Source organism: Coturnix japonica, chromosome 1 (genome assembly GCF_001577835.2).
Source record: "Coturnix japonica isolate 7356 chromosome 1, Coturnix japonica 2.1, whole genome shotgun sequence".
NCBI lineage: Eukaryota > Metazoa > Chordata > Aves > Galliformes > Phasianidae > Coturnix > Coturnix japonica.
Window position 1 is genome coordinate 173,066,124 of NC_029516.1, and position 18,443 is coordinate 173,084,566.

General features: G+C 39.1%; 1 protein-coding gene across 2 annotated transcripts in view; it reads right to left on the reverse strand.

Annotated features, from left to right (window-relative positions):
• ACER3 (alkaline ceramidase 3) overlaps positions 1-18,443 on the reverse strand; it is a 48,055-nt gene that overhangs the window by 15,224 nt on the left and 14,388 nt on the right. The window contains exons 2-6 of one of the 2 annotated variants that reach the window (XM_015852492.2): positions 16,577-16,687; positions 10,645-10,697; positions 7,648-7,700; positions 6,290-6,371; positions 4,717-4,752 (exon numbers count right to left, since the gene is read on the reverse strand). In XM_015852492.2, coding sequence (XP_015707978.1) covers positions 4,717-4,752; positions 6,290-6,371; positions 7,648-7,700; positions 10,645-10,697; positions 16,577-16,687 — 335 coding nt within the window. The remainder of the gene's footprint in view (positions 1-4,716; positions 4,753-6,289; positions 6,372-7,647; positions 7,701-10,644; positions 10,698-16,576; positions 16,688-18,443) is intronic. The other variant, XM_015852493.1, reaches the window with a different exon arrangement.

The window sequence follows — 18,443 nt, forward strand, 5'->3', positions numbered from 1 at the left end:
TGCCTTACAGTGCCTTTAAATTGTAAGCAAAAGAGCACTTGCACTATCGTTTAAACAAGAGAAAACAGCAGAACCCTTTTCTTTTGGTATCCCTAACAGTTTCCCTTCTACTGGAACAGGTTGCCCAAGGAGGCTGTGGATGCCCCATCCCTGCAGGAATTCAAGGCCAGGCTGGATGTGGCTCTGGGCAGCCTGGTCTGACCACTGTGGCCCTTTTCAACCCAGGCCATTCTATGATTCTACACTATGATTATTTCAGCTGTATTTTCCCAATGGGGAAAAACTCAAAGTCTTCTTCATACCTGATGAGAAGGACATATATGAACAGCACGCTTCCTATTTACAAATGGGACCCAAGCTTTCCAGCCCTCACTATTCAGCAGCATCTTTGAGATGATGTAGAGGTAGTTTAGCAAATCAGACATTTGTTTTTGTGTACATCAGAAGCAAGCTTTGTCCTCCACACCAGAGGAAATGCATAAAACTGGTTCTCCATCTACTCTTCTAGTACATAAAACCTGTTATTTCCTCTTTTATTTCTTCTGCTCCTGGCCTCCTGTCTGTTCTCTGTTAACAAATTCATCAGCCTCAAATATTCATGCACACTTTAGGAATCACACTTGGAGATCTGAGATTCATGACAACAACTAAGAACCTATTAGTATCCAAACCACCTATCAAGAAATAGCTCTTGAAGCTAGAAACTGTATTTGAGATTTACAGCAAAGACACCAGACGTATTCATGCATGTCTAGGAAAGAAGAGTAAAATTTCATGCATGTCTAGGAAAGAAGAGTAAAATTTCACTCAAATAGTTTTATGCTCGTTTTTCAGCAGGACAGTGCCTGAGTATGAAAAGCTCTGTGCTGAAGATATGCCCTGAAAAGGTCATTTTTAACAGACTGCTTGGCAACCTGAGCACATAGAAAGCAGGAAAGCACTAAAAGGTGCAATATCATTAAGGCAGAATGCTACAACTGACTGTTGCCTTAGCAGGAAGAAGGACTCTGGAGAGCTGCGGATTGTGTGTTACCCACAGATATTCCCCAAAATGGGAAGCTGTAAGTCTGAACGGGGGATGCTACACCACAACACATTCTTCATTCAGTTTCACACTCCTATATGCAATTCAATATTCAAGTTTCATATAACCTAAGTCATTCTTCTTTCTTCTTTCCACTTGTATGCTTAAAACACCACTGAAGATAATTTTATTCATTTGAGCAAATGAATTATCTTTTCCTCTCACACTCACTTCCCCTTAACTAAAATCACCTTAACTTGTAAACCCAGTACACACAGTTTACTTCTATCATCGCTGCAGAAAAGTCACAGGTCGTATCATTATGCTGTGATCAACACATCCAGGCTCTCTCCTCCTTCAGTGCTCTGTGCACAGCTTATGACAGGAGTAGCTGGTACGTGCCCATCAGTTCTTCCATTCTGAGTCATTTTGAATACTACCCCCCCCCCTTTGGCAGCGTTAGTCCTTCACATCTCCCAGTTTGCTCTTCATCTTCCTCTGTACTTAGTGATGTCTCCGAGATTCGTATCATCATAAATATCATCAGGATGTGACTGTTTTCCTGCTTCAGGTCACTAAATAAAAACACTCCCATAACTAATCTGAGAATGTCCAGACCAAGCCTGCCTTTCATCATCTCCCTTAGTCATTTTGCACTACTCACTCCTTTACCACGTTTGTAATTCTCATAATGTTCTCCAGCTTGCTCTGTTACTCATGGGAGAACATATCAACACTTTCGTAATGTCTATACAAAACATTTCTTAACTACATTTCCTAATGTAGAAAAAACAGCTGTCAAAAAAAAAGCTGTCAGGTTGGGCTTCATCTAATCTTCTGTTTATCTTTTAACTTTCTCTGTTAGAGATTTGCTTCAAACTTCTGCAGCAGATGACTAAGCAAATAATAAAGGATTTTACATTTATTTCAATATTCATATAGCTTGGCCCAGTCGCTGAATGAAGACTTTGGGCCCCTCAGTTGTACAGCTGGTATACAGTATGGAGCAAGTAAATAAATCTGGATGGAAAATGCTTTGCAGATGAGTCTTCTAGGCTGTATCATATTAGAAGGCCACCCATGAGACATAAGACTAAAAATTTAACTCTCCCGGGCATTTCTTCTGCCTTTAACTTGTCTGTCTGGGGATGACTCCATGCCTGCAGCCAATCTTCTTCCATCCCTTTCTTTCCACAAGCATAAATATACATGTGCTAAACAGGGATAAGCAACTAATCTGATTTAAAACTAATTCTGAACAGTTTTAACCTGTTCAGTTCCCAGTCAGACAGTAAAGTAGTGTGCTGGGTGGGGAAAAGGAGAGGTCAATGATGCTGGAATGAAGCACTGAGACAGTGAAGAACTTCCCCCTGACATCCAACCTGAATCTTCTCTCCTTCAACTTCAAACCATTTCCCCCTTGTCCTGCTGTTACCTACCCTTTCAAAGAGCCCTGTTGCTCTCCTTTTAGAGGAAAAAACACACTGTAACAATGAACAATACCAAGGTGTCCAGTGGGTTATTCTCCTTTCTGCAAGGCTGGCAAATGATGATGATCACAGATATGTAGAGGAAGCAAATGCTGTTTTATGTCCTGATACTGCTTTCTCATACAGCTTGGGACTGAGAATATGGGCTACACTATGATCATACGAACATATTTAATACTTAACCTTCAAGACTATACAACCCATCCAGCTGGAAAATACCTACTGTAATTACACAGAGGACAAGAATTAAGAAAATAACCTTGCTTAGCTGTGAGTCAGAGCAATGTTTCCTCCAGATTTACAACATATTTGGCATAGATTATGAAAAAAAAAGTGTCTGCAGTACTTAAGACTTTGGTATTTGCCCATAACTGTATGTTCTGCATAAAAATCAATTTGGGAAGAGTTAGAAGTAGTTCGGCACTTTTACTGGCCTAAGTCTTTTCTACATTGATTCTTCATGTATAAATTATTACAGGGAATTCATACACAGAACCAAACAGAAACCAGGTGCAAAACATTAGTGCTTTAGGGCAGCAAGTTAAAGTTTCCTTATTTCTCTTTCCAGACAGGCTGTAATATTTATCTTAGTATCTGTCATATGGAACTATACCTACATGAACACCCCAAACTGAGCTACAGTGAAGTTGTGATAGACTTATTGCAGTAGATGTAGGTGAGTAGGTAATTAGAGAAATAAAACAGTCCAACATCATCTAACTACATCAGTAGTAAATTCCACTACTGTAAAAAAATATATATTTAAAACCTCTTCTTTCAAAGCCAGTTACAACCAGTAAAAGTATAAGAAACTGCAATTTTCACCCTGCCTAATATCTTCCTGACAAAAATAAAAGCAGGATGGTAAAATGCAATTTGATAAACAGGGTAAGAAAACACCTGCAAGTCTCTCTTTTTTTTTAATCTACAGGCAGAGTTAACAATTCTTGTTTCTAACAGGGATCATTTGAAGCAACTCAGAATTTATTTTATTCAACAGCACTTTACTAATCCAGCAACAGGAAGCATGTATCATTTTTATGACTGCTGATGAAGCGCACACATTTTGATAACTGACGGCACTACCTATTTCTGAAATTAAAGCTTTAAAGCTCTGTCCTGCAAAGAGCTCCGTGATTTTGCTCAGCAGTTTTTCTGCTCTTATCCTTAATAAAAAATGTCATAAAAGAAGGAAAGTTACATGTGGCATCTAAAACCCTGTGAATGGCCAAGTGATGCATGTCCTACACTGACACCAGCAGATGCACATTAATAATTTTGGCTACAAAAGAGCCTGTACCAAATGAATTTTTAAGTCTGTACAAGCATAGAATCGTAGAGTCATAAAATGGTTTGGGTTGGAAGGGACCTTTAACACCAAGTAGTTCCAACCTGCTACTATAGGCAGGAACACCTCCCTCTAGATCAGGTTGCTCACAGCCCCATCCAGCCTGGCCTTGAATGCTTCCTGGAGGGGGCATCCACAACCTCACTGGGCAACCTGTGCCAGTGTCTCACCACCCTCACAGTAAAGAATTTCTTTCTAATATCTGTTCTACATCTACCCTCTTCCAGTTTAAAACCATTTTCCCTCATCCTGTTGCTACCTGGCCTTATAAAAAGTTCCTCCCCAGCTTTCCTGCAGGCCCCTTCAGGTACTGGAAGGCCGCAATAAGGTCTCCTTGGAGTCTTCTCCAGGCTGCAGAGCCCCAGCTCTCTCAGCCTTTCACACAGAATCAATAGCAATAAGGTCACCATATTACCCTGTAAAAATTCTTCATTTAAATACAGCTTGAATTTATACAAATTAAAACTGAATAGCTAAAAAAGAAAGTTGATATTGATAAAGGGAGAGAAGGCCATGGGGCTAAACTGCCTACACCATGTCACAGTTTCACAGCAGCCAGAAACAGAATAAAGCAGATCAGGACTCATTAAGGCCTTCCACTTGTTACACTGATGAAAAAACATGTAGGTTATTAAGTCAAATACTACAACAACACGTATCAAACCTACCAGTTTTTCAAGTCATCAAGTAGCATGATGGCAATGTGACAGGCAGCAGTGCTGCTTAAAGACAAAGTGAAAAGCAAATGGTGTTTGCCTTCCATTTTTCCTTCCAGCTATAGCACCCTGTACGACATTCCAATAAAACAACACTGTTTAAACCAAAACCAGCTTCTCCAACAGAGCTAGGCTTACCTGATGGAATACAGGCTGTTTCAATTTTAAGTAAACCTGTAAAGATTAAAACGAGATAGATAAGTTGCAAAAGAAAACAACCATAACAATATTGATTTAAATGCAGCCAAGACTTGTTCTTTTAGAATAAAAATGAGGGTCTACCCATACACCATTAAAGCTGATTAAACATTTGAAGTTTCCTCTGGCAAAATCGGGGGTTTCTTTGACCCATTTTAAACTGTGGAGTTATTTTACATTTGAAAGCACAAATAGAGAAATTAACATCTAAAACCTCCTCTCGCTTAACAGACTTGTAACACATACAAAACCAATTAAAATACTGAAATTGCCCAGCATATTGATGGTAAGTTTTGCAAGATGATGATGTACTTTGCTTTGATTTGCTACTACGAATGTTTTGGATAATAATATTTCAGTTCATTTTACCAAAAGCCAGTAGTTAATAGACATGCTGGTCACACAGTTCATTTAAGCTCTGTTTTTGGAGACAGAAAGGCACTGTGCCCTAGGCATAACTTGCCACAAGCGTAAAGAACAGAAAGCAAAAGAGAAGACATGTCTTTTAAAGGAAAAAGACCTATATCACTATTATAATAAAATAACCTGTATCACTGAAAAATAAAGAAAGAGACTCCATCTGTGGCTGACAGCCTGTGCAAAAGTCATTTTGTTCATGCAGGCAACTGTTTGCACTGAGAAAGGGAATCAAGTAAGAAGAACTGGAACCGTGTTGAATCTCATTTCTTAAAAAGCAATGCTCCTTTCTTATTTGGGTTGCTGTTTTAAAGCACCCCTCAATACAATAGTCCATTACAGTTCACTTCTTGAGGCCTGATGAACATTATCATGATTTCTGTCAAAGAGTTTTCCTCAGGGACCTAAAAGGAATCATAGAATTCTAAAATGGCCTGGGTTGGAAGGGACCTCAAGGATCATGAAACTTCAACTCCCCACCAACCTCCATATTGAATACCAGCCCAGGCTGCCCAGGGCCCCATCCAGCCTGGCCCTGAACACCTCCAGGGATGGACTGGGCATCCACAGCCTCTCTCGGCAGCTATTCCAGCACCTCACCACTCTCTGAGTAAAGAACTTCCCCCTGATATGCATCCTCAGTCTTTCCTCCTTCAACTTGAAAACATTTCCCCTTGTCCTGCTGTTATCTACCCTGTCAAAGAATTGACTCCCTTCCTGTTTATGGGCTCCCTTTAGGTACTGAAAGGCTGCAATGAGGTCACCCTGCAGCCTTTTCTTCTCCAAGCTGAACAAGCCCAGCTCCCTCAGCCTGTCTTCATAAGGGAGGCTCTTCAGCCCTCTAAAAGGACTCCTTAGTACTAGAAGGACTGTTTTCCTCACATTCCTATTCTAGCTGTTGAATTACTGTGTTGTTTCCTCTTCATTTATTCTGTATAGTAGTTTAGAAAGAAAGGTTTCATTTTAATAAGGCCAGTATGTAATTTTCACAACAACAGCCATTCTTCACTGGAAGCGTGAGTGACTCAGGACTGCCTGTGTGAAAGGAGGCTGCCAACATGCAGCTGAAAATGAGGTATCAGAAAAAGTTACTTACTATGCTGACTATGAAGCTGTATGTTATTAAAATGAAAAGCATTGGATAATTGACTGTGTTCTTGTACTTGAAACATTCGTACCTGGAACAGAACATAAAAGAGAGTGGTAACATTTGTTACTTATCACATAAAGGATGTGTTTTTCAAAAGCAAACAAACAAAATACCCAACCATAATCTTATGCATGTACTGAAAATAAAGCAATCAGCAAAACAAATTGAGAAAGCATAAATGATTTTCAAAGGTGCTTAAGGGGTGATGGGTGACAAATTAGAAATGAGTTTGAAATGCAAAACAAGTACCCCAAAGCATCATGTCTGTGAGCTGAAGTCAGTGTCGGAAAGGGTCCACCTTATAAACCACTGAACTCTTCATAAGCTTTTGGAATAAGACATCAGCATGGATAAATAAAACAAAACAAAAGAAACATGTAGGATATCTGGAATGTAAACTGTGTGGCAGCATAATGTGTTACATTGCAAACTGCATTGCTGAAGTAATTGCACTGCCTGAGTGTCACTGGGTTTGAATGATGTATGAGGGAGAATCCCGTGCAGAACCACCCCAACTACATCCAAGAAAACCACAATGATTATTAAAGGCCTCCTTTAATACGAGCATTAGCTTGTTCTTCACAGCATTTTAATTACTACCAATGAAACATACAGAGTCTTGTTAGAGCCAGATGTGCAGTAACAGAGTTCAGTTCTTTTGAAGACGACAGTAACCACTGCACAAAATGAGTGTGATTATTTTTCCAAATGGTTTTCTAAAGCCTCTCCTCATCCCTTCTCCAATCACACTCAAATCAGACAAAATGAATGCAAAGGCAATTTCAAGGAGACAGGGAGTTACAATGGAAACATCCCCACTAAGAGACATTAGTATTCTGCTCCTCAGTTTGCACAAATCATACTAATGTATGAATCACAAACCGATGGTAATTTCCACAAGATGTAGATTTAGTTCTATCACAGCCCATCTCCATTGCGAGCTACCTGCACCCTTGGCAAAAAAATGCATCCAGTTTGCAAGTTGAATATTTGATCACGTGTTCAAAAGCAACAACATTAATTTCTGTCTGCAACAGGTTCTTTTTACCATTTGGATTTTCCAAGCAATGGAACAAATTATATTCAATCCTGGCCTTGCAGGAGCAGGCAAGAGAAAAGGATTTCAGCCAACCCGATGCTCTAATGGCCAAGTCATAATGTACTAATGGGAAAATTGAGATCTCATTGAAAGCAGTAGAAGCTTCAATGTCGGCCTCTCCACTGAGCTCCATCTATTCTATCTTATAAAGCCTAGTATTTCAAAAATATTCAGAAAGAAAAAAAAACATTGAACAAATACTTACAGGCAGTAGACAAACACACAACAACTGTATATCATTGGCAGTTCATCCAACAGCTACAAAAAACAGAGACATCAAAAGATGAAAACTACTTTTAACCAACATGCCTATGTAAGTTAATAAAAGGCAGAGAAAATGTAAGAAAATAGGACTTTTGTATCATTCCAGTATATACTTTCTCAAATGAACTTCATTATAAAGCAGTATTAAATCCTATTCAACTACTGAAATGCTGCATTAATAAACTTATTACAGCGTATCTTTGAAATATTACATTACATTATGACCACACTACTTGGATCCTGCTTGATGCAGTCACATTCTACACAAGCTTCTACAATATAATACATAAGCTTCTACAATGCATTCTATACAAGCTGCTTCTATACAAGCTTCACAAACTGTAATGATATCATTGTTCCAGAATAATTATCCAGAGCATTAACTATAAGCTTTCCTTGGGTTTGGTCACGGAAACTTCAGGTAATATTTAACAATACAGCTAAACAGATCTAAGCCACTGAAAGGGCAGGTCTTGCTCTTCTTCATACATACCACCAGTGCCTCTCCAGCCAGCAGCCACGCTTGCCTGACCCATGGAGAGACATCTCCAATAGGTGACCCAGCTAAGACTGTAGGAAAATGGTTTTAATCCCTGAATTATGAGGCTGTGGACTGCAATAGGTAGCACCAAGAAAGCACTAGGAACAGTGGGTAGATGAAGCAAACAGGCGTGCTAGGTGGCACTCTGCCACCAGATGAGTTCATAGCTGCTGTGATGTCTTAGGGAGAAAAAGAAAGAAGTAATAGCTGAATTCTAGTTGATAATAATAGTTACTGTTAATTATAAGATCAGTGCTACTTTCACCGAGTCTGAAAAGAATTATCTGCAGGATTAATTCATTCATAGTTCTTTAAGAGCATGAGTGATTCAAGGTCTCATAAAAGAAAGTGAGGGTGAAAAGAATGAGAAATATAATTTAGAAAATACTTTCACATTTGGACAGCTGTGTATACCCCAAAGTTCATATGCTGGCAGCTTTTCAGGGACAGAACAATAACAGCAAAGAGAGTCTCCTAAGATCCTACTTAGGATTTGCCTGCAGGAGACAATGGCTTCTGTCTCAAAAGGAATTCATACTTCCCAAAGTGCTGTCACAGGATATCTGAAAGCAGAAGGAACATGTATAGAAGGAACTTTGTGAGCTGATTTAGCTGGTTAAATAAGTATTTTGGATCCCGCAACCTGCGGTTGAACAAATAAGACAAAATAAAATTGAGAAAAAGGTGGCTGCTTCAGAAAAAAAGTTATCAGAAAATGCTTTTGAGAGCAAAGCTTTCACATCTCCCTTAATTAAAGCATGTGAATTGACCATTTACACTATTAAGGCTGAAACAAATGTCAAGAAATTCTCTTCAAGCAGCTGTCAGTGCTGACTTTGACTCATAACAAGAGAGAAATTGAACATGAAAAGAGTATTTATTAGTTGAAATGTTTCTTCTGTGGTGATTCATCACTTAGTAAGCAGAGTATTATGGACCACTTGCAGATTTAGCTTGGGTGCCAAAATAATAAGTGTACTTGAGCTCACAGAAAGCCCTTTACTCCAGCGGGAAAACTGAAGCAATCCGTTGCTGATCCCTTCTCTTCTGCTTCCATTCCCCTTTATACACCATGGTCTGTAGGACACTTAATTGTTCTGATGCAACACCAGAACTACATGATACGCAGCAAAGTCACGTGGACTTAAAAAAGAACAACAAAAAAACACCCACTCTTAAAGCCAGGATGCAGAGGTTCGGTGTGGCCTTGCTCACCTGAAAGAAAGAGAACCCAAGGGAACAGCAATAAGCTGCTACCAGGGAGGTTCAGTTTGGATATCAAGAGAAAGTTCTTCATTGAGTGGGTGACAGGGCACTGGAACAGCCTCCCCAGGGCAGTAGTTGTCACAGTGGGCTTGCCAGAGTTCAAGAAGCATTTAGGCAAAGCCCCCACGGCATATATTCTGATTTTTGGGTGGAGCTACATGGAGCCAGGAGTTGGACTTGATGATCCTTATGAGTCCCTTCCAATTTTGGATATATGATTCTATGAAAGAGGATGTGAAAGTCTGGCATCTCCAGCACATGCTACAGAGCTGAAAATGAGCACCATTGAGGTCCCATTAAGATAAGAGAAATTCAAGACTTGATTCAGTTGCTGAGGCATAGGCTATCTCAGGGTCTCCACTACAACCTCTAAAGGCTGGCAGATACAGTATAGGCTCCAAGAGACCCGCACTCCTAAGGGATGGCAGCTGGAGGCCAGCAGAACGCTCTCATAGTCTGAAATGACACACACTTCTATGATTCAAGTTAAGACTATCAAATTAGAATCTGTGTAGACAGAATCCTAGCATATACCATAGGTTGCTTAATTTTGAACTGAACTGCATTTTCACCCTTTGATTTAAAGATAAATTCCTTCATACTCTCAGACCTAAAACAGGACAAAGCTCTCTAAGTCCCTTTAGAAAATGAGAAATAAACCAGGACAAATCCTTATGCCCAGTGCCTGATTGCTGAATATCTTCTACTTGAGAATAAGAGACTCTACTATTGCTTTTCAGCAGACACTGCAGTATTTGTGCTACAAGTACATCTAGATCAATAGAAAATATAATAAAAGACATTAAGTTGAAAAAGATGATGCAGTGAATAACAATAGTTTATATTGCTTGCTATTAAAGTATAGCTGTAGGAATGTTAAAGTACCAGTGAGTCAGAGGACAGTATGATTTCCCAATGGACAAAGTGTCTTCTACCAAAGTAAGCAATCAATTAGTGCTCTTATTTTAGGAGTATGTACATCTATTAGTGTAAAACATCACGTGGAATAAGACCCATGTACAATATCTGAGGTACATTAACTCTGTTATACAAATTTAATCTAGTCAAGAGATGGCAATATGACTACACAGTGAGATACGCAATGACTCACAGTGACTTATCGATACTTACTTGCATTTCATACTTCAGGGTCATGTGGAAGCACCAAGATCCCAATCCCACAGCTGAAAATATCAAAGCCATGGTTAGAATACAAGTCTGTAGTACTTCCTAGTTTCTTTCTTGCAAGCTCATCCTTCTATACAATCCATTTTATTTCAAATACTTTAATTTCACAAGTAAATTCAGAGTTTAATTTATGAGACGTATGCTTTGCTTATACCGAGTTCTTTGCAGTTAGACAAGGATAATGTTTCTTGTAAGTCAGATTTCATTACTTAGAGCAAAGCTGCTATTTAATCTATTGTTCACTGCTTTGGAACGTGAATAATTAAATACTCTCATTAATCACCAGCTCATTTTTATTTTGCAAAAGTAACTACATTAATGTGATGTCCTGTCTTCCTTCAAGAAACAAAGCTTTCCTTCATTCAGTTTCAGAGAAAACCAGCTATTTTGCACACTGGGTAGTTCTGCTGTGCAGCCTTTGCTGCAAGAATATAACCTCCTTCTCTGCACCTACCAGCCTGTCTTCATTGAGGCATACACAGATTGCTAACAAACAGCACCTTTTGTACAGGATTCCCAAGGCAGCTGATAGACACGTCTGGAGATGTTTCTTTAGATGCTTTTAGCCTGGAATTGTGATTCTATGTACTCAACAAAATGAAATACCAAAGCACGTTGCTGTACTGAAACACAGAACTGTAACAGAGCTACGCTGTCAAATGCTCCATGTTCATATATATGCACTCTGTAACTTACAATGGACTTCTGATTACATCGCTTGGCTTTTGAAAGATCTTTCTGAACAACAGGCAACCACTTCATGGGATTTTAATGAGAAATTCTCACAGCTGTATTTCTGTATATACAGAATGGATTATAACTATTAATCACTCTGAAGAAAAAGCACATTGAGATCATAATTAAAACAGGGCCACCCATTACTGTGGCTGTCATGCTGATTTCAGTATCTTCACGATACAATCCATTAAGAAAAAGAAAAGTAATTATAATTTTCTAATATGGACAAAACCATTGCATAAGAAATTGCTACTTGCTTTAAATTAACAAAATATGTTATTAGGTTGGTTGTTTTGTCTTTGTTGTCATTTTTTAAATGCTATTGAGGCTATAAATCTCAACAGTTTGTTACTAAACACACTCCTCCCCTTCTCCCCACATGATTAGAAGCAGTTACTTTGAGATTATTTTTCCAATTCAGCCCTTATAAGTATCACAAATACTGTTGCAAGTCATTAATCCCAGGACTGTAATTAATTTCTAGAAACAGTTATCAAAAAACTGTTGTTTCTGTGTAGTGGTCACACAGTTCCTTCTTCATTCAAATCAAAGCTGGATGTGGCTCTGGGCAGCCTGGCCTGGTAGTTGACAACCCTGCACATAGCAGGAGGTTGAAACCAGATGATCACTGTGGTCCTTTTCAACCAAGGGCATTCTATGATTACAAAAGTTTATTATGCACTTATCTATTAGATAGTAAGCTGAAACAAGAAAAGCTTTAGGAAGATTTTGAAGTCGATTCCACATAAATACAAACCCCTCCTGGCAACTGCTGTAACACTGCTTGATACCATCTTGATAGAGCTTACAAATAGGATCGGGTTCATAAGTGCTTAAGTGCACCCAGCAGAAAACCCAGCATGTTCTATGTCTGTGCACTGGTTATTCACCAGGACACAGGCTCCCTCCATATCTGCATAAACATTTCTTCAAATACCACTAAAACTTCACACAACAGCTTCCTTTTGAAGAGATGGTTTAAATGAAGACTAAAGAACTAAACAAAGCTTCACTTATCCCACTGGCACCTGCTTACTGTAGAAGGAGCTTAACTCACTATAAGCTACAACTGGTTGGGAAGTTCAACATCTGAAGCAATGCTATTTCCTCTCCAGCTTCTGTAACTCGTCTCCTTCAGATATTGCAAGTAACTGCATTTTTACACTGACAAACCACTGGAGTTAGGAGGAGATATATGTAACTGATATAATATGCCCAGAATATCAATTAAGCCACAATATTTTTATGCAGTATTATGAGATCAGAATAGCACTTAAAAGGACTAGAGATGGAAGATAAGGTTAGTTGTTACATGTAGAGCTAACATGGACTTCTTTTGTCCTGTAGCAAACATAATGCATGGTTACTGTAATTTGACAAAATATCTGTGATAGTGATGATGTAAATGCAATGACTATAAATGTTACTTCATATGCATTTATTTCACTGTGCTCCAAATGATACCAAAGATTTCAAGGCAATATCCACACAATACTATATGGATTGTAGATGAGACCTGACTCCATACACCTACCATATAAACTCTCAGTATGTAAATCCAGAGTGAATGTATACAACGTAAATCTTAGAATGAATACAGATGCCCCATCCCTGGAGATATTCAAGGCCAGGCTGGATGTGGCTCTGGACAACCTGGTCTGGTGGTTGGTGACCCTGCATGTAACGGGATTGAAACTAGATGATCTTTGAGGTCCTTTTCAATCCAGGCCATTCTGTGATTCCAGAAATTTGTCAATAGTTTGAGGTTAAATTAGATCTGTCATATAAGCAGCAGTAATTCATTGTGATATAAGACTATCCATCAGCATTAAGAATTATTCTTTAATCATAAAACTAAAACATCTACAGAAAGAGCTACATACTAGGATTGAATAGATGTGGTATGACTTTGAACTCCAAGGTTCCTACACAAGAACACTGTAAAGGGTGGGATGAAATTTAGTTCTAGTTGCTAACACATTTATTTAGGTATTTACATACCTGGTATCAAAGTTTTCACTAAAGACAAAGTCATTATAAGAGTGTTTCTCATTATAAGAGTGATTCAGCTGGCCAGCTGTACAGCACCACAAACAGTCAAAGAATGAAAGAAGAAAAAGCAGAATTAAATGAATTATTTTTATTAAGTTACTTTGTTTTCTGCACTCAGTACTGGTTTTCCTCCTTAGTCTCAGACAGGAGCAACCTTTGCTACTCCCAGGGTACAGCTCTATGAGTGAACTTGAGCATGGCTGGGTCAGTTCCCAGACACCATAATGCAACTGTCTGTGCTAGAGAATTGTTAGAACAATGTGTGGCAGCAGCAGAAATTGTAGGGTATAAAGTAAAGCAGTGAACGCAGAGTGGTAAAACAATGGACCCGACAATCAGCTAAATGTTTGGAAGCATCCAAAAGGAGAAGTTGATTTGGATCAAAATAATGTCTAGAAACAACACTTACATTCTCAAATGCGAACAGGTTTCATTTCTATGTCCTCTTTGACAGCTGTCTTTTAGCTTCTTGTAAAACACCAGTAATGATTCAACACTGTTAACTAACTGAAGTGCCCCCTCCCACTCCCATATCTTCATAGCAGAACTATCAAAGACTTCCTACTTTAACTAAACAACCCATTAACAGCACAGCTCCTAACCAGTTAGTAACAGTGGTGTTTTCAATGAAGCATAATGCCCCAAGTGAAACCAGAACTTTTGTGTTAAATTCAACGTTCCTTTATGGATTAAGTCTGTGTAAGTAATTTATCACCAATATAGAGTGAAATCTGTTCATTAATTAAACCGTTTTCAGGAAAAAAAAGACATTTCCATACACCTACTCTCTCTCTGTGTCAGTACATTTCTCATTCGGTCACATGCAGAGATAGGATGCCAATGTTCCTGGCATATATCAACTACATTTAAAACTCAGTTTCTCTTCTCATTTGCTGCTTTTTTCTTCTGCCATAGAACAGATGTTAACAGGCTTGTGATTCCACACCATTCTGTTCTTGTTTTTCAACCAAGAAGTGATAAAGCTGTCTATGTTCCTTTACATCTCCCAACTGCTTTAAAACAGCCCAGCATTATGAATACTGAAACGGAGACAAAACAGAAGAGAAACATGCTGGGTCACACACAGTGACCTGTAACGTGAGGTTCTAACATAAGAAATGAAAGTTGAGTCATGCAATCATTATCACTGCAGACAGCATTCAAAGGCTTCTTCTCACCAGTCACAGATGAGCCCGGCTGGATGTCAGGACTGCCCTGCAGCACTGCTGCCAAGTATGCAGGCTGAGTTCCCCTTCACAAACACCAGAAACAGCGAATAAATTGAAGTCTATGGTGTTTATTATGAATGAAGACAGACTCTTTTACCACATTAAGTGGTATATGAGAAATGTCAGTTCAGAGCTAGAAATCCCTCTGGCAGTCTTAGTGTGACATCCTGATGTTCTGGTCAAACAATGGCACAATTTGTCCATCATGAAGCAGCCACAATTTATAGGAAGTACTGAGGCTCAATGAAGTTTCACCATTCTTCAGTTTAGAATGAACAGCAATACAGGATACCTTGATTCAAGAACAAGGGAAGAGTCAACTTTAGCAAAGCTGAACCCATCCAGAGGGACCTGGACAGGTTTGAAATGTGGGCCTGGGTGAATGAAATGGAGTTCAACAAGGACAAGTGCAAGGTACTGCACTTGGGTCCAGGCAAATTGAGACATCTGTATGGACTGGGAGAAGAAATCATAGGGAGCAGCCCTGTGGAAAAGGACTTAAGGGTGCTGGTGGAGGAAAAGCTGGATATGAGCTAGCAGTGTGCGCCTGCAGCCCAGAAGGCCATCAGTATCCTGGGCTCCATCAATACAGGTGCTCAATGCCAGGCTGGATGGAGCCCTGGGCAGCCTGAGCTGGTGGGGGCAACCAGTCCATAATAGTGGCTAAAACCTGATGATCACTAAGGTCCTATTCAAACCAAGTCATTCTATGATTCAAACGCTTACACACACAATTTCATGTTCTCTCTGGCCTTCATAAGCTCCTTCCACCAAAGTATTTTAAACTGAGACGAAAAATGAACGGTTACTCAAAACTCTAGAACGCCTACATATAGCTATTTGGCAAGTTCTCAGAAGCTTCCATGGTTATATATTTTGCTGCCTATATTTCACACGTATTATATTTCACATGTATTAGCAAAGCTGAACTAGGTCTCCAAGTAACTGAAAAATCCTAAGTTGTACCTTGTGCACGTAACAGCTTCACTGGCATCAAGAATACACATAGCATATGGTTGTCTGTTTTCTGACAGTGTTTATCTAAACACATATGCATGCCAGTTTTTAATGTAACATTTGCAATAAACAAAACTCTTAGCACTGAGAAAACTGGGAAAGTCAACCTCCCCAAAGATGGGAGCTACAGCAAACGATTTGTTAAATCCACTTCTAAAGACCCTACTGCCAAGTCTGAATGGTCTTAAAACATCTCTTCTCAGAAGGCATGTGATTAGTAGCTGTGTAATTGAAAGTATAAAGGAAGTTGTTTATTTTCTGTATTTTGTTATTACAGGAAAAAAGAACAGACTGCAGCGAAGTCCACTGATAACACCAAGGTCCCATTTTTTTTTCCTCATCCTTGCAGAATTTGCCATGTATAACAGCTGGTAGGTTGTTGGGGAATATATGCCAAACAAGAATTGAAAGCCAATTCCAACTCATGAAAGAATGCTCTTCCAATTCCTTTAAAATCTTGCCTGTTTCTATTCCAAACAAATATTATTTAAAAAAGAACAAAAGCCACACTACTATGCCATTAAGTTGTTTGAAAGTAGGACCACGTAAGAGACCATTTGAACAAAAACCTCACAGAGTTATTTAATACACTCTAATTTCATGCTCTTCGTTGCGGTTGGACTTGATGATCTTTAAGGTCTTTTCCAACCTGAACAATTTTACGATTCTATGATTCTAAATGGTATTTTCCTGTACAAATAAGCCTCAATTTTGTTAAGCTGTTAAAGCTGCATGCACAGTATTTGGATTCCTCTACTTGCTTTATTAATATTTGGATAATGTTCATTGATCTTTTCTTATAAGGGCAGCCAGAAGCGCAAATCAATTTTAACACATACCTGTAAGACATAAATATGCAGCTAAATACCGCTTTTCAAGGCCATCTTTATAGGTCCGAATCGCACCATAGATTGGAGGTAGAATGAAAATCAGGTTACTCACTGTGTTCCCTGTAGGACAGAAGCAAAAGCAGAGATTTAGCATTGGGTACTACACACTTTTAATATACGTAAAGCTGCTTCAACAGTCTTCAACCAGGAAGCTGCATCTTTTGAAACTGTCTTCTGCTTATACATAACATACAGTTAAGTTCTGGTGCAAAATAGTTAACCATTTAAAGGCTGTTTTTACTCCTTTGTCACTTTCCATAGTAATAAAATATGAAATTAACTGAAATGGTTGGTTTAAATGATGCTAGGGTTCCTTGATTGCGTGGAACATGAATTCAAACCCAAGTCCTTCAGGAGATAAAATCCTCAAATAGCTCAATCTAAGTATTCTAAGAGCTGCTTGTTTTCTCTTCTGCCCTCACAGTTCTCCCCACTATGCTCCCTTCTGATACCTTAAGGTCACTAAGCGACTCATTCCTAAATTAACAAGTTCAGTCTCTACTAATAGTGTACAATCGCTGCATTGCAAATCATAACACGATCAAAGATTGCATGCGGGTTCGATAAGGAAAAGCAAAGAGTTAAAAACAAGAGAGTATGAATAGGAATAGCAAAAAAGTTAGAAGCTACTAACAATCAGTGTGACAGGCAACTGTCAAAGCTTATCAAAAGCTGGAGCTTCAGCAAGACGTTGCTGCTCTCCATCCCTCCTGCTGAAGCTGGGATACAACACAAAGGAATGAGGCATGTGCTGCAGAGATCAGAGATGGCATGAACAAGCACAGAGCCCAGCTCTCATACCAGGGGGCAGGACAGCCTTTCTAGCACTGGGGAAGATGAAGAAATCTTCCCACTTCTTTCTTATGTCTACTCAGCCATTCTTCATTTAGATGTGTTCTCAAACTGTCCTTGGCCATTGGAAATGTTCAACAAAATGGTGAGAAGTACAAGTGAAGCAAAAGGAAATAGCACATTTCTCAACAGAGAGGATTGGGATTCGGCCTTTGAGCCCAATCACAAATCAAAGATTTAAGGAGAAAGCAATGGGAATGAAATAACATACAGTTTAGGCAAGAGCAGATAGATAAGGCAGAACCTTGCTCATGTAAATTAAGCTGCAGATTTCCACACGCCATCAGTTAAATACAAGTAGGCAAAATGTGAAGACTGATTTCCAAAGATCTGAATGACAAGCACAATGTATGGAGACCAAAAATCAAAACAGCTCTGCAAATACACACAAGTTTGGACATATATAACAGGCCCTTTGTATCTCTGGGGAATCGTTAACCTACCAGCACGTTCCTGCAGTGATGAAACCAGCTAAAAACGCAGCACTGTGTGGTACAGCATCATCACCATTACCCACAAAACAGGCAGAGATATCATCTAACCTCAAAACATGGAGCAAAGGCTACACAGCCTGGATAGCAAATCCCCTGCTTTCTGAAGGAGCTGTCAAATACATCCATCTTACAGAGATGTTGTTAAAACTTTATGTAAATATCGTTCTTAAAGGTTGCTTTATTATGAAATAGTCAAAAACCTGGCACAAATTCAAATATGAAAGTGCTGAGTAAAAGAAATGCCACGTTGTTTATCCATAGATGGGAAGGCACGTGACCTTGGAAGCCGTCTGCAGTAGGATAACAAACTGCTAATGGATACAGGAAGACAGAAGAGAGATTCTTCCGTAGGAAAACAAAGGCTCCAATACTTCCTGTAAAGTTAAGTTATAATTACGTTGAATTACTGAAAATTTACGAGCATTCAAATCTAAGACCATCCTGCTGAGATAGGAAATGCTGCAGATTCC